Below are 22,253 nucleotides of genomic sequence, written 5' to 3' on the forward strand. Positions count from 1 at the left end.
CCTTTTGGGAGGTGAGGGCCAGGTGAGGAAAAGAGAAGTTTCTGGGTAAAAGTGGAGCTGGAGGGAGTGAGCTGAACCAGATTCCTGCTCTATCATTTTTTCTGCCAAGTAATGACCTAGGCAAAATTCAACATGACGGAGCTAACTGCAAGAGCATATTATAGTAACTGTCTGCTCGTGAGGGAGGACCAGAGAGGGGTGAACCGCAGGTCACGGCGTCTAAAAATTATTAAAATGTTCTAGAGCCTCGTGACGCGCCCAGCTGTTTAACAAAGACTGCCAAAGTATGAGATTAATACGAAAATCTTGCGCTTCAAAAACAAAAACACACACACACACACACACAAAAAAAAGTCTTGTTCCGGAGGCCCGTAGCTCCTTGTGCCGGCTGCTGCAGTCGGTTTTCCGGACACAAGATAGTGGACAAGAGCGAGCTCAGCGAGTCCGCAGGCAGGGCAGCGGCCGGGAGGGCACGGGGAGTGCCGGGTGAGTACTCTTGCCCTCTCCTGCTCTGGGCCTTCCTCTCCTCCGCGAGCCTGTCGGCTACTGATGTGCAAGGGACTCGCCTCCGCTCTGCCTTTTGGTTTCTCTCTATCGCTACGTCCCTTCCTACCCGCCCGACAAAAGGTGGATTATTTCTGACGGGCTGGGCATGCCCAGGACGGTGGAGGGGTGCTGGGCAGCAAGAAGTCAGGCCAGCAACCTGTGGCTGCCAGGCTAAGGCGGCCGACCAGCCACAGAACCCCCGGGAGCGCAGGGGAGATGGTTCTGAACGCGCCCGAGCCCCTGCTCTTACTTTATTATTTATGCGTATTGGTGTTAGTGTTCTGGGGGTGCAGGGGAGAGGCAGCCTCCAGCGCCGGCGAAACTCCTACTGGGAGTGGCTGATAAACCCTGTCTTCCACCTCTGACGGCTGGGGGTGGGGGGAGGCTGCGGCGCTTTGGTGGGATTGGCAGGTGGCTACTCTCAGAGCGCTGAAGAGAAAATCTTTGCTCTCCGGCCCTAGAATCAACCATGCCCAACCCCGCAGTGGCTCTGCCCCTCATTCCTCTCTCTTGGGGTGCTCTGGGTACCTGTGCCATATCCCTCCTGAAGTGTAGACCAACAGAGAGGCCCAGCGGCCTTGGCAAATTTCCGAAACACCGACGGGTTGGACGGGTTTCCGAGAGCGCCTGAGTTGAGAAAGACAGGAGGTATGGGGTGGGGGAGGGGCCGGCTGGTTGGAGTGGGTTCTGGAGTCCCTGAGTGGCCTTTAAGAAGACTTGGAAAGGTCCCTACTTGACCCTAAGGCTGATGGGGATCCTAGAAGGACATTTGGTCTGTGGGCCCAGGGCCAGACTCCAGTTTCCTTGAGTGCCCAAATGGGGGTCTGAGACTACCTATTGGAACTCTCTTGGCAAAGATAACAGCTACAATGTAATAGTTTGATTTTCTTCCCCAAAATATGTACAGTCAAACCTGGCCCAGAATGTGTTGGTGTTAGAAATCAGCCCCACAGGATAACATTGGTAATGCCTAGATTTGGAATTTTTTAAATTCAGAGGGTCTCTGGACCTACCCACCTGCAAGGGTCCCAGGACTAGGGGTAGGCAGAGGCCTGTGGAGTATGGTAAAGAGTTATTTTTGCATTGTTGCTGTATTTGTGAATGAAATTGATATTATTCTGACTTGCTCACTAGGTAATGTAAGTATTTCTCAGATTTAGAGATTAAGGTCGGGAGTCTGGGTGAGGAGAAAAAGGCTTTTGTGCACACTTTCTCTCACACTGTTGCAGATTCCACAGTTTAAGCCTGGGTACTCCGCCCCCCACCCCCAGCCCAATCCCTTTCTAGTAAATCCATAGTTCCTGGGAATCACAGGAAGTCAGTTCAGAAACCCCAGATCCCCATTTTGGCCCCAATACCAATAATCCAAACAGGTGACGGGGCAAGTTAGTATGTGTGTTTAGACCTACAGGACCTGCCTGGGGCGAGAGAGGTGGAGAAATGGGTTTCCTCCCCACACCTCCAGAGGATTGTCTCCCTCTCCGGCCCCCAGGAGGTGTGGGAGATTGGGAGGGGCCGGTATATCATCTGGCTACATCTTTTATGGTTCCTCATCGCCCTTCATTCGGAAATGAAACGCCTTTGATCTTTTTCTCAGGTTGTAAACCGAATTGCCCTGTCATTAAATATCCAGGGCCCCATCTGCTTGGTCTCCCAGCATTTTTCTTTACAGCTGTTTCTCTCTCTTTTTACCATTGAATTTTTCCAAAAGGACTTTTATAACACCCCCTTCACACCCAGCCATCTCTCCCTCCTCTCTTCACTGAGAGGCGCTTTGGAAAATATCTAGATATTCGTTTGATCACAAACTAAAGGCTTCAAGGGGGCTCGGAGGAGCCGATTGGGGTTTTGTTTTTTCTTAAAAAAAAAAAAAAAGTCCTAGGGGGAGGGGAGGGACTCGAGGGCACCCAGAAAGGCCTGAATCTGACTTCTCCGCAGCCTCAGAATGACCCTTCCTCCTTTTGTGCTTAGCTAATGTTTACATCTCATAATTCATGCGCCGGCGAGAGTTGCACAGCGGCCGCGAGGTTAACGTCCTTTTGCGAATCGGCTGCTTCTATTTCTCTCTAATAGGAAAGGAGAGTTGAAAACCTTGTAATCCCCCAAATGAACCCTCAGTGTCTTTTTCTGCTCCCAAAGCTCGAGACTAGAACAAAACGAAATAAAATCAAAGCACTCAAACTACACCCCAAACGAAGAACACGCGGAAAGTAAGAGAACTGGAAAATTTCTGGGCCAAGAAGATCTGTCTGTCTTCTGTATATACCCTGTAGATCCGAATTTGTGTAAGGAATTTTGTGGTCACAAATTCGTATCTAGGGGAATATGTAGTTGACATAAACACTCCGCTCATTTTTTTTCCAGAAGAAAAAAATCTATTATTTTTCTAAATGAGGACAATCCGGTGACTACCACGCGAAGACTCCTTCCTTTTTCTTTCTTCCTTTCTTTTCCTCCCTCCACTGGTTAGGGACAGAGGAATCATCTACCTGAACACTCTTCATGCCTGCCCCTAGGAGCCTTGGTTCTTTTTCACTTTTCTGTAGAGGTTAATATTGTCGTTGATAATATTTTAATTTTTTTCCTTTTGCCCCAAGCCCACTTATTTCCTATTCCGGGTTCGAGGCTTTATTGGAAATTCTGAAAAAAGGACTGTTGTCGTCAGTGTACTAAGGCAAAGGAAATTCGCTTTTCAAACGGATGCTGAGATTACCTTTCCGTTTGGGTTCAGCACAAGATGCCCTGGACATACGCGGTTACGAGGGGGTATTATTGTTTGTGGGGTTCACCTCTAGGTCTCCTATCCCCAGCATCACAAAGAGGTGAGATTTCTGCTCCCCGCGGAGGCGGCGGCATTAGCGACTATTAGAACATTAGAATATCTAAGCGCCATGGTTTGTATTGCTCCTGTGGCTTTGGAATTATCAAATTACTACCCAATTTTGCTATTAAAAGTTACAGGTTTTTCACTCGAGCGCTCATCTTTAGTGTGGGAAACCAAGTCATTTCTGCTGTCTTGGGCTGCGTGGGGTAAAAGGAGTAGTGGATAGGAGAAGGGGTACAGACGGACTGACTGACACAGTCAAGCTAATCGCTCAGCTAAATGCGATTTGGAAGGCGAGGTCTCCCCGAATTAGTGCATGAATTTCCTATCGATCCGCCCGCAGTTCCATTCATCTCTGACAAGTCCCTCTGTGCACCCGCCCTCTAGCTCTCGATGCTTCCTCTCTCACCCCCTACTCCGCCCATCTGGTTGCAGAAAAAAGCCCCAAGCTCTGTGCCCCTCGCTCCTATACGGGTTCCCCTTTTAAGGTGGAGCCCCCAAACCACAGGTCGCTTAACTCCCCAAACAGATGCATGGCCCATAGTCTCCCTCCCGCTTTGGGGAGGAGATGGGAGACTCTGAAGGCAAAGAATGTTCAGCAGTGTCGAGGCAAGACAGGAGGGGCTACTCCCAGAGCCCCAACTTCGGAGGGAATACAGGGATTGCGCTTTGCCAGCTCCTGAAGAGGCCCTCTAGTCGCAACCTGCGCGAGCTCTCTTTCTCTCCCTCTCTCTCTCATCCCAGAGGGAGCAAGGAGAGGAAGGGGTCGCCCTCAGAAGCCCTATGTAAATCTTGGTGTTGGGTGTGTAGGGAGGGGAAGAGAAGGGGAAATAAACCTCTTTGGCTGGAGTAGGGTCCGGGTGAGCAGATTTCCTTATCCGGGAATCGCAGGCAGGGCGGCCATTGGCTCGGAAGATCACGTGGGCCCCTAACTTTGTTCACTTGACAGTAAGTAGGAGGGCTTTCGGAAACAGGAAAACGAGTCAGGGGTCGGAATAAATTTTAGTATATTTTGTAGGCAATTCCCAGAAATTAATGGCTATGAGTTCTTTTTTGATCAACTCAAACTATGTCGACCCCAAGTTCCCTCCGTGCGAGGAATATTCACAGAGCGATTACCTACCCAGCGACCACTCGCCGGGGTACTACGCCGGCGGCCAGAGGCGAGAGAGCAGCTTCCAGCCGGAGGCGGGCTTCGGGCGGCGCACGGCGTGCACAGTGCAGCGCTACGCGGCCTGCCGGGACCCTGGGCCCCCGCCGCCTCCGCCACCACCCCCGCCGCCCCCGCCACCGCCGGGGCTGTCCCCTCGGGCTCCTGCGCCGCCACCCGCCGGGGCTCTCCTCCCGGAGCCGGGTCAGCGCTGCGAGGCGGTCAGCGGCAGCCCCCCTCCGCCTCCCTGCGCCCAGAACCCCCTGCACCCCAGCCCATCCCACTCCGCGTGCAAAGAGCCCGTCGTCTACCCCTGGATGCGCAAAGTTCACGTGAGCACGGGTGAGTGCGTGGGCATCCCTTCCCCCCCCTTGCGCTTTACACCGAAGGGACCTCCGAGGCATGGGGGGGCGGGTGAGCTGGGGGAAGCCAATTGTCCCCACTATAAACTCGCCGCCGTTGCCAGAGATTTACGGTCGCCTGTTTTCAGAGCCACATAATTACATCCCCCATAAATTTTTATGGCTTGGTGGGCCTTGCGCCTTTGAAGTCGGTTCCCCATCCTCTCCGCCATTTTCACCAGGGACTTTTTCGCCAGGGAGATGCCGTCTCAGTGAAGCTGGAAGTTGGGGAGGGGTGTAGGAGGTGGGGGAGGAGAAGGAGGAGGTGATCCGTATTTAAGCAGAGTTGAGTCAACTCCCAGTATTTACTTTTTCCTTTCTTCTAGTCTGACTCCTTGGCTGGAGAAGTGACCAAAAGTTTTTACCCAGGGCAGGCACTACTTGGAATCTGAGCTTGAGGGTGGGAACGGAACAGAGGGAAGATTTAGGGACACCCCCTCCCTCTATTCTACCCCGCAGTCTGTCATTCCAGGAGAGCCCAGGCAAAGGGGTAGAGTGGAGCCATTCAAACCTTGGACAGGTTCCTCACTCCTCACCCCCGGACTCCCAAACAAGAACAAGGACAGCAATACCTCCCAGAACTTGGGGGTCTCTTTCTCTTCCTTGGGTCCCACTTCTAGCCTTTTTTAGGTTTTGTCCCCTTTGAAGCAAGACGTGTTGGGAGAGGGAGGAAAGGAGACACTGTGTTAGTTGGAAAAAAGGCTCTTCCTCCTCTTTTGGGGGGCAATAAAACTTTCTCTTTCTCCTTTTCTCTGTGTGTGTCCAGTAAACCCCAATTACGCTGGCGGGGAGCCCAAGCGCTCTCGGACCGCCTACACTCGCCAGCAGGTCTTGGAGCTGGAGAAGGAATTTCACTACAACCGCTACCTGACTCGGCGCCGGAGGGTGGAGATCGCCCACGCGCTCTGCCTCTCTGAGCGCCAGATCAAGATCTGGTTCCAGAACCGGCGCATGAAGTGGAAAAAAGACCACAAGTTGCCCAACACTAAGATCCGCTCTGGTGGCACCGCAGGCGCAGTTGGAGGGCCTCCTGGCCGGCCCAGTGGAGGCCCCCCCTCGCTTTAGTGTCCCCCTTGAAGGAGTCATGAACCTGGTGTGGGGTGGGCATGGAGCGCCTGGTGGTGGGAGGTGGGTGGGAGGGGGCCGGGGCCTAGGCCTGGAAAAACCTACCTGCCCTCCCCCCACTTTATATAGGAATAAACGCAGAAGAGGGGGAGGGGAAGCTTTATTTATAGAAATGACAATAGGGAGGGAAGGAGGCCCCCCAGAAGCAAGGTTCAAGTCTCCTGCTTTCTTCCTTAAGAGAAAGGAAAAAAAGAAAGAAAAAAGAATGAAAAGAAAAGAAAGAACAGAAAAAGGAAGAAGAAAAAAAAGAGAGAGAATTGGAGGCAGCTTCTCCTCCTTTTCAGCTTTGGTGAAGATGGATCCACGTTTCATCTTTAATCACGCCAGGCCCAGGCCCATCTGTCTTGTTTACTCTGCCGAGGAGAGGATGGGCCTCGGTGGCGACCATTACCTCGACACCCAGCTAACAAATGAGGCCCGGCCTCTGCTGCTGCCGCTGCTGGAAGACAGCCTGGATTTTCTTTCTTTGTCCCCCACTCCTGACACCCAGCGAAAGCACCCTCTGACTGCCAGATAGTGCAGTGTTTTGGCCACGGTAACAAACACACACACAACCTCCCCCCTCCTCGGTACCCTTCACTGGGGACTGTGACTGCTCATCCCCTTCTTTCACATTGGGGCTAGGGGGATGGAGAATAGAAGAAAGGGGACAAGTTGGGGAGAGGGTGGCCTTGACAATGCAGTAGCAGCAGGGAAATTGAGTCCGAGGAAAAAAGACAGACTCAGATACGGGAAAGGCTTTCCTCTGGAAGGCCAAGTCATGCCTGGCAGGATGAGGGGCCAGTTGAATTCTGGGAGCGGAGTACCAAGCTCTCTCCAATCCACAGTTGTACAGTGGAGGCCTCTCTCCCAGATTGAAAATGAATGTGAAACTAAGAAAAAATATCCTGCCCCTCCCAGTCTGGGAGGAGGATGTTGCAGAGCCCTCTCCTATAGTTTATCATTGTTGCATCATTTATTATTATTATTATGACTATTATTATGACTATTATTTTATATCATGTGTGTGTGTGTCCTCTCCCCTTTTCTCTTTCCGACATTCCAAACCAGGCCCCTTCCCATTTCTGGGGCTGCTTGAGTCTAGAACCTTTCCTTGGCGTGAAAATGTGTGTCCTGTACAGAGTGACAATAGAAATAAATGTTCGGTTTCTTGTGACCAGCACGTGTGTTTTTGTTGAAACCTTGATGTAAAGATATGGACAAATGCCACCTAGTATATATTCTAAGCACCCTAGTGGGTTCAGCTTCACATTGTGTGTGGTTGAAGATTTTCTTCAAAGAGTCTGATGGGAATTTTTATCTCAGAGGACTCCAAATTGTGGTAGCTCATTTGTTTTTCTTTTGGGGTGGGTGTATTTTGTTCGGAGCTTTTAATTTTTTCCCTCCAGTCCAAAAATGGATTGAAAGGACTTGGGAGGGCTGATTCCAGTCCCTAATGGGGGAAAATGTTTCATTGTAGGACACAAGAGGCTTAAGTATGGAAAAGCCATTCATATTGTGATTTATTTGTCATAAGCAAATAAAATGCGGTTAAGCTGTCTCCTACTAGACAGACTGCTCTTTGGTTATTAAAGTCCGAGAGGATTCTGCGAGGCCGGCTTCTTTCCTCCCAGCATAAGAAGGTATCGCTTTCCTCTGAGGTGTTTAAGGCTTTAATGAGTCTAATTTTTTGCACAGATGTTTCTGGGTGTTTGCAGGTTTTCGAAGTATTTTTATATTACAAAGGAGCTAGCCAGTGCCATAGCTCAAACTCTGAGAAGCAAATAGATAATCAAGAAGACAAATGGCCTCTTTTGTGAAGCCCTGCTCCTGTATTAATTTTCATTTTCTTTCTCATAGAAAGTATCGAAAGTACGACTGGGGACCAAATAGCTTTTTGTCTCTGAGGTCCCAGTCACCCCTAGAATAGAGTGGGGGAAGGGGAAAGGGGTGCGGTTGACCCTTAGAAGCTCTGTCAGCCTTGGGCCGCTTTTGTGCAGCACTCTGGAAAAGTTCTGAAGTCTGGGGATTCCAGCCTTCAGGTCTCTGGTCTGGTGGTAGCCCAGGGTGCAGCCACCTTGCCTCCAAAAAACTCAGGGCACCAGAGAGCATATGCAATTAGAAGACTTTTTTTTTTTTTCCTGGTCCCATCTTGTTTCAGAAAATAAAAAAAGCCAATCCCATCTGTATGTTGTATTATTATTTTACATTCCTTTGGTTTGCAGCAGGCGGGTAGTTGGAGGATGCTGGAACTGATGGGGCCAGTGTCCCTAGCAAGGGAAAGGGTGGTTGAACTCCCTGTTTAAATGCTGCTAGGCGAGTCATACAAAAAATTGCCCTGGACCTGGAGAAAGCAAGGGGTGAGCTTTGTTTGGTAGGATCTTGGTGTGATGTTTTAGCTCCAAGGGGATGGGGCAACCCTTAGTCTAGGGAAAAAATAGTTCTTAAAAAGCATATGCCCCCCCCAGGAATGTCTCTAAAGAACCAAATCAAAGCTGCTCCTTGGAAGGTATGAATAGAATTTTTAAAAAGAGATTTCTATGGAGCTTAAAGTTCACAGCCATTCTGTGTAGACAAGAGCTAAGAAAAATGTGAGAATTATACAGAAAACCATTAATCACTTCTTTTCTTTAAATACGTATCCTCTCTCCTTTGTTATTATTCAACAGCAAATCTCCGCAGACCGGCTGTTGGGGGAAAAAAGTGTTAGCCGTCTCTCCCGGATCTGCGAGGGGGAAAAAATTTGGAACCATAAAGTTGAAAACTTTTTTCTCTCAGTTTGGAAGAAGCCGTTCGTCATGAATGTGATCTGCGGAGCTCAGGCGAGAGGAGGCGAGAGGCAAAAAGGTAACAAAGTCCCGGTCCCGGGCTGGCATTTTGATCGTTTTATGAGCTCTTTTCACAAGCAAAAAAGAAACTCTCGCCTCCTCTTTTTCTTTTTCAACTATCTTTGCTGGGGTTTATGGTGGATGCTTCGGCAGGTTTGCTGCCTTTTATGATGACAGATGCTTGGGTCAGAGGGAGAGAGGGGCCTGGAGACCTGGAGAATGTACTGGTTAGGACAGAGGTGTCAGGACCCGGCAAAAAAGCCTTGAAAAGAAGGTTGTTTGTGAGGCAGACTCGGCAAAAAAGCCTTGAAAAGAAGGTCGTTTGTGAAGCAGCTCAGAGTGCTTTTCTGATTTTGGAAAATGCATATGGGCACAGCTGAGCCCCAGCGCGTGCACATGAATGTGACTGTGGATGTGGTCAGAGTGTTCCTGTTGTGATTCTGCCTGTCTACACGGGGAGCTTGTATCCCCTACATCTGTTGACCTGTGGGATGTTGTCACTGCCACCAGTTTTTGGATAGAATGCTCCAGTCTTGGAGCGGGTATAAGTGGATGTTTGGTTTTTTCTTCTTTTGTCTAGGATTCTAGATAAATGTGTGCTACTCTGTGGCGCAGGCAACTGCTCGGTTCATAGGCGAGGTGCATTGATGCAGAAATAAATATTCCTCTTCTATTCTGCCCCCCCCAAAGTCTTGGTGTTTGCTTTGGTTTCCTTTTTTTTCTTGGTTTGGGGATACCCGTGCTCTCCTCTCCTCTCCTTTCCTTCTCAGCCAAGGGAGTTAGTGGGCTCTGCGTCAGACCGAAATGTGCTGGCCATTTTTCCCTGAGGCCTCGCTTAGAGTTTGGAGGCGGGAGGCTGGCAGGAGAGAGTTCATGGAGAGGCCACGTTTTCTAGGCGATTAGCTCAGTATTAGAACCACAAAATGACCTCGGAAGCCCCTTGACCTCCCTGAGACTGGACAATGTGCTGGCTCTTGCCTCCTGCCCAGGAGGGAAAGTCACACCTCCGCAGGGAGGAGTCCTTGGGCTATCTTATGTCCCCTCTAGCCTTCAAACCCTATCTTGGAATTTCTGGATTATTTTTCTATTATTATCCATTGAGGAGAAAAGGAATTAAAAACTTTAGCCCAAGGGTCCAGTTGGGGGAGAAAAGTAGGGCACTGATCTGTCTCTCTCTATAGAGGCCCTTCTCTAAGCCAGGCTCCAACCCCCCCACCCCATGTCCAGTTCATCCTTCCTTTCCTTTTTTTGTTTAGAGGGGGCTGAGGGAAGAAAGACAAAGACAGATGACATGAGGTGTTGGAGGGCTTCAATCCACGGGGCTTCAGAAGGCCAGAGGAATAAGCCCCTGGGTTGTAAAGAGAGAATGGCTTCCTACCATGAACATTCCTTTGGAGGCTGCCATCTCTCTGGGGGCTGACATCCAAATCCATAGCCTCTCAACCCATTTTCTGAAGTTCCTTTGTTTAGGAAACTATTTCTATAATCATCTTTACCCTTGTTCCCTAATCCTCATGTTCTACATACAGAGCTTTTGGAATACCTCACCCACCAGAGGAGTGAGTGAAATGGGAGGAGAATCAGTAAAGGCTGTTCTGACCACTTTCCAGGGCCAGCTCTTATTAAGCAAAGTTTCCAGAAACTTAATTTTAAGAGATGGGTGGAGGATTTGCTAGAAGGTAAGCCCTGAACACAGAAAATCTTGAAAATCCACGCCTGCAGTCATCATCTTAGAGGGAGACAGAAACAAAGAGGAAGAGAGACAGACAGACAGACTCTGGCTGGGAAGAGGAAATGCTCCCCTTGGGTTCAGACTAGGAGAGACAGAACCTTGCTGGGATAGTGTGGGTTGTTGGTTTGTAGATTGCAAATTGTTTCCTGTAATTTGGAGACTCTGTTGCAGGCGAAATAAATTAAGTGGTTGATATCCTCTTCTTTGTCCGTGGGTGGCATAAGTGGAGGGGCTGGAGTCCTCAAGAAGGAAAGAGGTAGAGCAGAAAAAGAAAGAAAGAAAGAGGTGGAGCAGACCAGGGAGCTTGGACACTCCTGGACTGAAAATATTTTGGGATCAGGGGAGATGTTTGTACATTACCCACAAGGACAAATAACAAATTGTGGACCCTTTATAGATCCAATGGGACAAAGATCTAGTTGCTTCAAATTGCTCTAGGCAATGTAAGGATTAGGGACTTATCAAAGGAAAAGAGGAGAGAGACCAGAGACACTGTTAAAAGCCTCACAGCCCCATGCAGCAAGATCTCCCCTTTCCTTCACTCCTAAACTGTTTAGGGTTGCACCAGTCCTCCTAAATATTGGACTTTGCTCTCTCTTTTTCTCCCAGTTCCCTGGGCCCTCCTCACTCTCTCTCCTATTTCCACCTTCTGGCCTGGGCAGAGGGGCTACCTAGCCCTGCCAGAGCCTCTGAGACAGCCCCAGCACTGGTAGTGGCAGGTCTCCCTGAGAAGCGGCAGCTGGGGAGGGGGTCTGGTTGGAAAACGGAGTTGGGAAGTTTCCCAGCGTGAGTTGAGCGCTGACGGATTTGTGATCAGCCATAAAACCAGTGCGTTCAGATTCGTAAATCAATCTTGCCTTTCTCACAGTCTAAATGTTCGCTTTATCGGCAGCAAGAAAGCACTCGGCTCTCGTTCAGGCGCTTGTTTATTTGAATGTAGAGATTCCCAGGGTCTGCAAAGAGTGTGGGCATTTTAACAGAACCTGCCCGGAGTGCCTTCATGTCATTTTGCTGTTTTTCTTTTTTTGTTCTTATAAATAATATCTCATTTTCAGAGATTGCTGTCTTCTTATGTCCGGCATATTATATTATATTCATGTCCTCATTCGTATCCTTCCCTCCTCTTCTCTCTCTTCACTATTTTTGTTTTGGACTTTAGCAGAGTGTTTTTCTTTGGAGGACCATTTTTAATGAATTTGTGGCCAGAACCTTGCAAGGAATTACCCTAAATGGAGACAGGAGCAGGGCCCACATCAGGATCAGGCTGAATTCAATACCAGTCTGTGTTTTGTATCTGGACAATCAAAGCCGGCCACCCCTTCCTTTACAGAGTCTGGACCCGCTAGAGTCCCCACCCCATGCAGCCAGAGCTGGATTCCAGAGCCTTTGGTAGGAGCGGTGCAGTGGCGGTATAGCTGCTACAGCTGAAACCTCCATCAGGGTGGCTATTTCTTTGGTATTTGTTAAGAAGACCAGGTCCTCAACCTTTTCCAAATTGAGTTGCTTTTGCTTCAGCCCCCTTCATACAAACCAGGGAAGGCCCCTTAGCCCCATGCTCCCCTAAACTATGTTTTTTCTTCCCCCATTCCCTGCCTATCCAGGCAGCTGTGGTCCAGGCTACCCCAGTAGGGGCTGAAGATAGATAAGACTGGGAATGTGCAGCTGGGGGCTTCTTTAGGAATGTCTTTTCTGCTTCCTTTTGCACCCCTACCCCCACCTCATGCTTGGCCCAAGAACTCTGATTCTGCTTATAGCTGGTCAAGTTTGGGAGATTTTAAAATTTTGTTTCGTTTGCATTTGAGGTGAAGGGGTCTGTATAAGTATCTCTCTTCAGGCCTAGAGGTTAGATGTACCTTATCTCTGATGTTTAACCCTTTAACACCCCACTGCCCCATCTTTTTCCCATTGATCAGTCTCTATTGTCTGGTGATTAGAAGCTCAGGGTACTAACACCTAGGAAATAGGGACCCTGGGGCTGCCTGGCAGACTTCAAAGCCTTTCTTTCCTTTCCCTCCACTCCTGTTCAAATCTCCAGCTGTCTTCAGGGTGTGTTGGTGGGAGGGGGAACAGAAACAGGGTATGACATAGGTAGACAGAGACTGAATGTCCACTTCTTTTGTTAGAAACCTTTATCCCAGTCTTTGTCTCTAGAGCCTATTTTCAAAGAGTCAGTAGAATTTGTTTACCTATGGTAGTAACAACATAACAGAAAAAGTCCCCTTTGCAGTTATTCTCAACTCTACAAGCTACAGAGTCTTTGCTTCATGCTGTCCTTTTTTTCCTTGTTCCTCCAAAAGGTACCAAAAAAGATCAAAAAGAGAATTAAAGCCAGAAGTGCTATTCCTTATGCATACATAACATAGACTTACAAAGCGTTTCTTTTTAAGCTAGTCCCCTTAGAAATTTTGTCAATTATTTAGGAAGAAAAGGAGTGAGTCCTACTAAAATAAATACCCTGGGAGTAGGGGAGAAAGTAAGAGTTGGGGAGGTAATCTTAATCCTAAAGGATACGGAGAGAAGAGTTAGAAGCTGAGAAATCCGGGGGCTTGGAGAAGGGCTCTGCGCCCACCCCACCCCCACGCCCCAGACACCCCTGCAGACTATTTCTGCACCTCCACGAACTAAGCAGAAGCAGGAAGAGAAGGGAAAGAGGAGAGGTGGGCTGTGGGTAAGTGTGTGTCTGGGGGTGGTTAGGGAGCTGCAGAGGTAGTAGGTACAGATAAGAGTGTGGGAGAGAGAGAACTGGCTACTATTCCATTGGTGGGTAGGGGGACTTATTTTGCAGGAAAATTTCTCCTCCTGAAGGGGAAGGTCATAGTGGTCCTTTGAGCCTGAAATCGAAAGACCCCCTTCCCCCTCCCTGTCACGTGATTCATTAAATAATTAATGCCGAGGTTGCAGAATAGATATGTATTCGTCAGGAAAATCGCAGGCTCGGTCTCCCTGTTTCTGACGTGCAATTCAACTGTCCTTTGAAAAACAAGCCTGTACCCCCAGAAAAAAAAAGAGAGAGGGGGAGAGAGAGAGGGAGAGAGAGAAAAAGAAAGGGAGGCAGCAATAAAACAGCCCCGCAGCCGGAGCCACACCGCGGGCTAGGGTATTGTAAGTAGAAGGGATTTCTCACTACCTACCGCGTCTTATATGTCCATGTAAATTTATTGTTTGTTATTAATGTTATTGTCGTAAAATGTGACAAATAGCCATCTTCATTTCCTGCCATTTCTCTTCACACGGTACTCTGTGTGTTTATACCCATCAAGGCATTGCATAGAGATTTTAGGAATATTCCTGCTCTCGCGCTCTCTCTCTCTCCTCCAACCTTTTTCTTGATTTATAGCAATATGGGTGTCAGCTTCTCGGCCGGCATGCCAACCATTGTGTACCTCTGTGTGTGTGTGTGCGTGCACGCGCTCTGGTGTGCGCGTCTGCGTGTGTTTGTGAGCCAGTTGTGTTGTTTATGGCCATGTCTCCGATAAATCATTTCTCATGGAAAATGATGTGGAAGCTGGGCTGTTTCTGTGGCCGGGAGAGAGTCACTCTCCAAGGCACTTCCTCCCTCTCTGCTTTGCTCCCAGGAGTTGGTTATTTCAGATGATTTACAGTAATATATCAGCAGTTAATATGAAAGCTCTATAGCTGGAGGTCTTAAATTACAGCATCTGTGATTATCAATTAAGGCGAGATTTGTATAAATTTGGTAAACCAGAAATGCCTCATTGGCATATAAACCCAGTCAAAGACCACGACCTAATATAAAAATTATATTTGCGAGCCTGATAGAGCCAACATTCCTCCAGCTGCAGACAGAGCTTCATTTTTCAGCGGTTCCCCTCCAGGAGTTTGGCTTCTCCAACTCCAGCTCTGGGTGAACAAACCCCACTCTGACTTATAAGGAGCCTGGGAGCAAGAGAAGTGGAAGCCGAGAAAGAAATTACTGGAGTTGAAGGCAAAGATTGTAATCGATGGAGACCAAATCAAAGTTCTCTGCAACTGGAAAGGAATGGAAGGGATTCAGTTGTGATATTAAAACTTGATTTATAAGATGTGTATATTGGGGTATCATTGCAGGTGGAGAAAGCGTTACCCAAATTGGGGGAGACAATGGAGGCAGGCAAAAGGGTGAAGAGCAGGGAAAGAAGCTAAAAGCCTGGGCTCCCCACCCTCCAGGCTAACAAAACAAGGAAATGAATTCACACCACAGGAGCCTTCCTCGGACCTCTAGAAACAAAGAAAAGTTTCCTGAGCCAAGTGAGGGGCTGTGGGTATGTTTAGGGATAATGAGAAGAGAAGTTTTTTCAAGTTTTTCTAGAAAAGAAATGTTCTAGGAACTAGGTGGTCCCAGAAAGGTAGAGAGTGTTCCAGGACATGGGGTGTGTTCCTCTCCTTAAGCTCCCATCCAAACAGGGGGCAAATGGTATGCAGACTGAGACGAGAAGAGAGCTGTAACTTTCCCCTGTAGTTTCAGGTGGAGGTTCTAGTTCCTCTCCATTAGGAAAAAGGCTACTTAGTCAAGAGCAAAGCCAGAGGTGGCTTCTGGGGGACATCCTGCACTGTGCCCCTGCAATGGAATAGAGGGGCAGAGGGCTAGGGCCTTTACCAAGTCCAGTCTGGGCTGCTAGCTGCTTATTCCCTGACGGGAGCCAGACCAACTGACTTTATAGCCACAATTATCTTCGATATGATATTTAACTCTGTCTGCAAGTGTAAACCTTTGGGCAGGAAATTTAGAATGACATGCACCCAGGTGTTAATTATTCATGGCATCAGCATCGTGGAGTGGCAACTTAGGCCCAAAGTCCTTGCAACCTCCAGGAGCTCACTCCCACACTCTGCTTTAAGTGAACACTGAGCCCCATCCTTGTTAACGAGTGATTTGCACAGTGGGCGAAGCCTCCCAAATTGGGAGTCTGGGCTGAAAAGAGCCTGAGGAGAAAGTGGAGAGGCCAAGACTGTAGGCTGGGATGGGTAAGGGCATTGCCTGTCCTGGATAAAAGGAATTGGGAGAGAGTCTAGATTCATAGGCAGCTTTGACAAAGCTGAATGTTGTGGGGAGGCAGCAAAGAGTCTGGGGGGGAGAGGCTGCAATACTTTCAGTCTCTTTCTCCACTCCCTTTTTGAGTGTGGGAGACTGAGCATTTCTAATTTTCCCTCACCTGCAAAGTGGAGGGTAGGGTGTTAATTCACCCCCCAATCTGATGCTCCAGAGTTTAGGCCAAAGTCTTAAGAGTCCCTGAGAGGGGAAGAAGGATTGCCTCTTCCTTGGACAGAAAGAAAGACATGAAGGAAAAGGTAGAATCAGAATCGTTTTTATTAGCTTCTGAATTCAGCCTATTTCAGAGGATGGGGAATAAAAGTGGGGGGCTGAAGAATTTGTTCTTTGGGCGAGGCTACAGCTAGCAGGCAGATCTGGGAGCCAGTTTCACAGGCCCCTTACCTCTATGTTTGCAACTCCTCCTCCTACCCCTTTTCCATTTCCCCTCCCACCAGTGACTGGAGGTCTGAGCCCCCCTTTTTTCCTTATTCTCTCATCCCCCTTCAGGTCTTTGTCTTCCCTGGCTCTGGGAAGGAGAGATGGTATGGATATCCCCCTCCTTCTCCATTTCCCTAACACACACAAATTCCTCCCCAGGAGACAAAGCAGGGGGATCATCTTTGCTACCATGATCACACTAAATCCCCGTATGTGAGGCCGGATGCCTCCCATCCAGGCATCTGGGCCTAACCCCCAAATCAGCAAGTTTGAAAAGATGTTGTTGCTTAATATATATATATATGTTCATTAAGCATCCTGTCTCTTACCAGTTTTGTACTCCCCACCCCTCTGATTTGCTTTTGTTTTGTTCAGGGGATGAGGCAGAATGCATCTGGTGGACAGGGCTTTAGGAAGCCTGCTGATCCCATCTTCTCCCCAGACTCTTTGCTGGTATGCTCTTTCTCTGTATAACTGTAGTGTTTATCTCCCTGCCTTTAAGAAGCCTGGCTGCTAACACTTTAATGACCAGAGGAATCAGACAGAAAGACGAAGAGTGAGAGGATGAAGGACAAGGAGAGGAACCCAGAGAGAGAACAAGTACCCTTTCTGGGCTGAGAAATCAAGCCTGAACCCAAGAAGAGGATGACAGAGCAGAGACAAAGACGAGTCGGGGGAAGGGAGCCTGTCCTGGAAGAAGGAGCCCCACAACCCAGATGGACATATATAGAGTTAAGAGAGAAGAGCAGAAGAGGAAAGGAAACCACTCACTTTGCCCCTTTCTCTCTAGAAAAGGATCTCTCCACGATAAGGTAGTTCCCCCACAAAGGAAGGGTAAGAAAAGAGGCAGCTAATGAGCAAGCCAGGAAGTGATATTTGGAGACACTCCTAAGTCCTTTGCAAGGTTCAATTCAAATTCACCTAAGACAAGGAGTGAGGTAGTGTGAGAAAGGAACAGAGACAATAGAAATGGTTAGAAAAGGCAGAGAGGGAGAAGAGAAAAACAGACAGAAACACAGAGTCTAACTCCCTTGGGAAGCAGGCACAGGGAGAAGCTCCTGTAGATCCTTGCTTCCTAACTTTCTAGTAGCTTTCTTTACAGGAAGCTGCCCAAAGCCAGGCCATCTCAGAAGGATCCTACAGTAGACCCCACCCCTCCGGGGGTGCTAAATAAGGTGTGAGGCAGCCATGGTAGGTACTGAAGTGTCAGGGAATGACCAAGATGGCTTGGACACTTAAGTCTTCACTGGGACCTCTGGAAGCTGAATTCCATCATGGGGGTAGGGCGGGGACTGAGGCCAGACTGGACACCTAGACTCCGGGATTCTTCATTGGCTTTTCTTCCCCATTGTGAGTTTGGCCTCTTCTTTCTCTAGGGACAAGAAGTTGTTGATGTTCCATCACCTAAGAGCTTTCACCTCCAATCTACATCTCTTCTCTCAAACCCTCCACCTTCACAAGGGGATGCTTCCCTTACTAACTTCTGCCTCCCTCATCTTTCAGGAAAGAAAAGGAGAAAGGAAAAGGGGAAAGTTCCTACCAGACTAAGCAGCTTTAGAAAACTCGAGGGAAAATGGAGAACCTCTCTCTACTCTCCAATCCTTCCTATTGCCCCCTCGCCATTACTCTGCTTCCTCCACGCGCCCCCTACCCCCCACCCCGCCTCTGTCCTGCCCAGAACGCTCTCCCTTTCCCTCCCTTCTCCGCCGGGTCGGACATATGGAACCCATTTCGCTGGTGACATTGAAGAGCCGCCGCCGGTGTGCCCGCCTTCCGCCATGGCGCCCCCGGCGCTCCCCGCGCCGTCCCTCTGTCAGTCGCCGCTCCTCTCGCCTGGCAACTTGGCCCGCTCTCAAAGCCCGAGCCCAGCTCAGTGCCAGACGGGCTCGCTCTTTCCGCAGCCCCTCGAGGGCCCTGGTGGAGTGGGAGCTCCGGGTTCTCAGGAAAAGAGGTCGAGTAGCGCCCGGCGTGCAGGATCCGCGCGCGCCTCGGCCGTCGGCGCGGCGACCGAACAAAGCCGGGGGCGGGGGCGGGGGCGTGGTGGGGGCCAGCGCATCCGGGCCTCTCCCCCAGCTCGGCGGGACGCTCGGGGGCTGCTGGGGGTTGAGTGACCGGGATGCGGCGGCCGGCGGCGGCAGAGCCCCAGGCGGGTCCGAGGGTCCGAGGCCTGGCAGTCGGCTCCAGCGCGCCCCCGGTGCCCAGCAGCCCGCTGCTGCCCGCGCCCTAGCGGGAGACTGCACAGGTGAGTGTGCGTTGCTGAGCCGGGGCACTCAGGGCCAGGCAGGTGTGGGCAGAGCCCCGTCCTCAGCCCTCTCTCCTGGGACAGGCCTGGATCCTAAAGGAAGACAAAGATGAGAACAACTTAGAGGGTCGGGGTGGGGGCTGAGAGGACGTAAAGAGACCTGGGGTGTAGGGCGAGTGTGGAGAATGTGAAGCTATTCGTGTGAGATGTGGACAGCATTCCCGGGAGAGCTCTCCTGCCCAGGAGAGTGCTGGATGCTCTGGAAGGTTTTCCGGGGGAGCTGTGAGCTGTGGGAGTTGAGGGAAATGTGAGGGGGATCTGCTGGGGCCACTGGGGGTGGAAGACTGCTGAGTCCTGCTCCCACAGTCCAGCTGCCACCATGGCTCAACCCTTTAGCACCTAGCGGGTTATTTGAAGCTAAAACCACAAGGGCTGAGCTGAGGCTGGGTGTTAAGCTGAGAAGCTAGGAGAGGAGGTGATTTATGGCTTCAGAGAAGCTGTGTTTACTCCCTGCCTGCTCTGGAAACCAAAAACCAAACAGAGCAGAGGCTAGAGAGACCCTCTCCTCGGAGTGGGAGGGAGGTGATGCCAGGCTGATGTGCTGAGATTTATTTTCCCAGATGTGGGGGAGATAGTGGGAACTGTCCCTCTGCAGGCACCTGGTATGGTAGGTCTGTGTGAGGTATAAGGAGTGTGCAAGCATGCACATGTGTAGGTGGGTTTGTGTATTGTGTGAGTACATCTGCATATGGGAGAAGTGTGTGCTCTAGTCAGGGCTTGTTGGATGGATTTGCAGGATCGCTTTGTGAGCAGGCATATTGGAAGCTGGGAGGGAGATTCCGTGTTCTCTTGTTCTGGGACTGTGGGATGGGGTAGCACTGGACACACTTTGCTTCCCATTGCTCTGTCCAAGAGGTAGTGATTCTTCCTGCCTGTGCTTTTTTTCCTCACAGCCACATGCAACAGAGGTCACTTGGTCTGGCCCCTAGCCTGTGCTTCTCCACTGGTTCGTCCTCCTCCTGTGCCCTCTGCCCACGTAGCTATAGCTTGATCTTCACTTTGAATCTTTAACTTTGCAGTGAGAGAAGGGAATTAGTGAGCATAGTTGAGTAGGGAAAGGAGGGGGGACGTAGGAAAAGGCCTGGTATGGTAGAGCTCAGGACATCCAAGAGATATGTGTTTGGAGAGTGGGCCATGACAAACTTGGGCCCACCATTACTGCTCAAATTCCCCCAAGGTCTCTGCTTGGCAAAGGTCAAATGAGCACAAAGGCAGACAAAGATAGGGAGCCATGCAAGTTTGACTCCCAGATAGTTATTTCCACCGGCCAACTAGTGGCTTTTGCATTTCTATGCAGACACCCAGCTTTGCCTGGAAATTGTTTTGCATTAAATTTTCTCAGCCGCAGAATTATCTTTCCTCGCCTCCAGCTAAACTTGCATTTTTCCACCAGACACTTGGGCCCCGCACCAATGAAATCTGAGAGGAAGCGGCTGGGCCCTAAGTGGCCGTAATTTAATTGATTTTATCATAAATCATCAACTTGATGAAGAACCCGAGGTTTCAGTGAAGTAAATTGATATTAATGGGAGTTTCTTGAAATGCAAACTCGCTGCATTGTTGAGGCATCTTGAACTGGGAAGGTGGATTACATGTTTCCCAAGAGCAAAGAGCCTGGACTTAGAGCCCAGCACAGCTTTGAGGGGTAGGGAAAGCAAGCTTCGAGGGGCAGCTGCTGGCTGAGGGTGGGCTCCCCCAGTAGGCCCCCCCAATAGTAGAGAATGGAACTTTGTTGGGAGGGAGCAGAATCTGGCTCTGTGGACCCTGCTGGCCATCTGGGGAATGCTGGTCTCCAACTGTGGGGGAGGCAACTGGGGAGGCTGGTAGGTGTGTGGGCAGAGGTGGGGGTCGGGTGAGAAGGCTAGACTGGTACAATGGGTGCATTGATGCCTGGTTAAAAATTGCCAGGTTGAAGCCTTCTCCTTTAATTATATAAATTAATTATTTACTGCTCAGGTTGCTGTGTCCAAAAATAACACTTTTGATTTTTTGATGAGGATAGAAAACAACCCACCCCACCTTCCACAGAATAGCAGAGCAGTAAAACTTACTACATGAGCCTCGGTGGGTCAAGGGAGGACCAGGAATTGGGTCTGTGCTCAGTAGTAGGGTTAGGGATATAAGCATTTAAATCCCAAGAAAAAATATTCTGCATCTAGTCAAGATGGTGCCTGTAATTGTCTAAACTCAGTTTAATCCTGCTTATTGTCACTCACTTTTTATATCTGCACATAAAGAATCATTAACTTTCTGCCCAAAAGGGATCTTAGAGATCCTTTAGCCTAACCCAGCCCCTCATTCATATGTCCAGGCTTTACAAAAGGAGACACAGGCTCAAGGAGTATCCTATCTTTTAACACACAGCCAAGTCGGACTGCCTAGAATATAAGCTTCCCAACTCCCAGGCCTATCCCAAGCATGACTCTAGACAAACCACTTCCTTTTGCTGGGACTCAGTTTCCCTATCTGTAAGAATGGCAGAGTTGGAGAGGACATTGCTTGAGTTCTCCCCACTTCTGACATTGAGTACCTCTCTGTGTATTTAACTTCTGGGAGCAGCTCCTTGGGGTGTCCTGGAGTTCTGTGGGCATCAGGGTATAGGTTACTACATGCTTATTTGTAATATTCAGACATACAAATATGCCTCCAGCAGTGGTTGGTTATGTAGATTGTAGATTAGCTCCAGGAAATCTGCTCCAGATTTCCAGAAAATCTGGAAAGCTCCAGGAAATCTGGGCTTTTCCTCTCCTGAAGCTGTCCTTATTCTCAGCATGGAAGAACCTAGTGGAGAGCAGTGGAAATGGAAGGCAGTGGAGAGGGGCTAGCTAGCTAGGATTGGTATTTGGAGATGAGCTAAGGAAGGAGGAGCTGCATCTCACTGAGCAAGGCCCTTTCCCTGCCAGGTGCTGGGCTAAGGCTGGAGTTATTCAGAATATGGTAGTTTGAGATGCCTCCTACCCAACCCAGGGATTGAACGGTGATTTCAGAGTTTAGATTCTGTGACAGCAGATACCACCTCCCCAGCCTCACCCAGGCCCTTAGGACTTTGGGCCCTCTCTTCCTGGGATGAGGCACACACACAGCGCCACACCACTCTATCAGTTCTCCTCAGGGCAACCAGGACAGAAGGTCTGCATGGTGGAAGACCCACACTTTATTCTTGCTCTTATTTTCTATCTCTTCCCCCAATTGGGGGGAAGATAAAATTAGAAAGAAGTGGTAGCTAGTTTCTCAGGTACATGGTTGTGAGAAAGCAAAAAAAAAAAAAAATTTTTTTTTTTAATTTTTTTTTTTGAGAGAGACTCTCACTTTGTTCCCCTGGATAGTAGAGTGCCATAGCATCATAGCTCACAGCAACCTCAAACTCTTGGGCTCAAGTGATCCTCTTGCCTCAGCCTCTCCAATAGCTGCGACTACAGGTAGCTGGAGCCTCGCTAGTTTTTTCTACTTGTAGTAGAGAAGGGGTCTTGTTTTTGCTTATGCTGGTCTCTAACTCCTGAGCTCAAGCAATCCATCTGCCTTGGCCTCCTAAAGTGCTAGAATTACAGGTGTGAGCCACCATGCCACACAAGGAAATTTCTTGTGTGATCAGGGATATGAGGAAACCCACAGGGGAGGGGAGGCTTCCAGGCTGCTTGGGGAAGTATGGCTTAAGATATGAATTCTAGGGGAGGAAAGAGTAGGAAGAGATTGGAAACACCTCATCTTTGGGGCTCTGAAAATCTCAGTCTATGGCCACATAATCTATTTCCTAAAACAGGCGTCCTCAAACTGCTGCCCGTGGGCCACACGAAGCAGTGTGAATTGTATTTGTTTCCATTTTGTTTTTTACTTCAAAATAAGATTTGTGCAGTGTGCATGGGAATTTGTTCACAGTTTTTTTTTTAAACTATAGT

The 22,253-nt window shown here is 49.3% G+C and overlaps 2 protein-coding genes across 8 annotated transcripts in view; both read left to right on the forward strand.

Moving 5' to 3' along the window:
• Positions 1–22,253, forward strand: part of HOXB3 (homeobox B3) — a 55,748-nt gene that overhangs the window by 21,721 nt on the left and 11,774 nt on the right. For 2 of the 7 annotated variants that reach the window (XM_053570133.1, XM_053570128.1), the window contains exons 1-2: positions 6,107–7,668; positions 8,695–8,872. The gene's annotated coding sequence lies outside the window, so the exon portion shown is untranslated. Of the gene's footprint in view, positions 1–396; positions 487–4,741; positions 4,863–6,106; positions 7,669–8,694; positions 8,873–22,253 lie in introns of those variants that run through there. The other 5 variants (XM_053570130.1, XM_053570127.1, XM_053570132.1 and 2 more) reach the window with 4 other exon arrangements.
• HOXB4 (homeobox B4) lies at positions 2,894–6,223 on the forward strand. Its single transcript, XM_053570136.1, has 2 exons — positions 2,894–4,862; positions 5,688–6,223. Exons 1-2 carry the CDS (start codon positions 4,406–4,408, stop codon positions 5,984–5,986), a joined length of 756 nt encoding a protein of 251 aa, XP_053426111.1. The 5' UTR covers positions 2,894–4,405; the 3' UTR covers positions 5,987–6,223.

This window comes from Nycticebus coucang, chromosome 18, assembly GCF_027406575.1.
Source record: "Nycticebus coucang isolate mNycCou1 chromosome 18, mNycCou1.pri, whole genome shotgun sequence".
Taxonomy (NCBI): Eukaryota; Metazoa; Chordata; class Mammalia; order Primates; family Lorisidae; genus Nycticebus; species Nycticebus coucang.

Excerpts from the sequence above, each read along its gene's own strand:
- HOXB4 (XM_053570136.1), top strand. The coding sequence starts at position 4,406 with ATGGCTATGAGTTCTTTTTTGATCAACTCAAACTATGTCGACCCCAAG. Across the intron at positions 4,863-5,687 it reads CAAAGTTCACGTGAGCACGG|TAAACCCCAATTACGCTGGC; the intron begins GTGAGTGCGTGG and ends GTGTGTGTCCAG.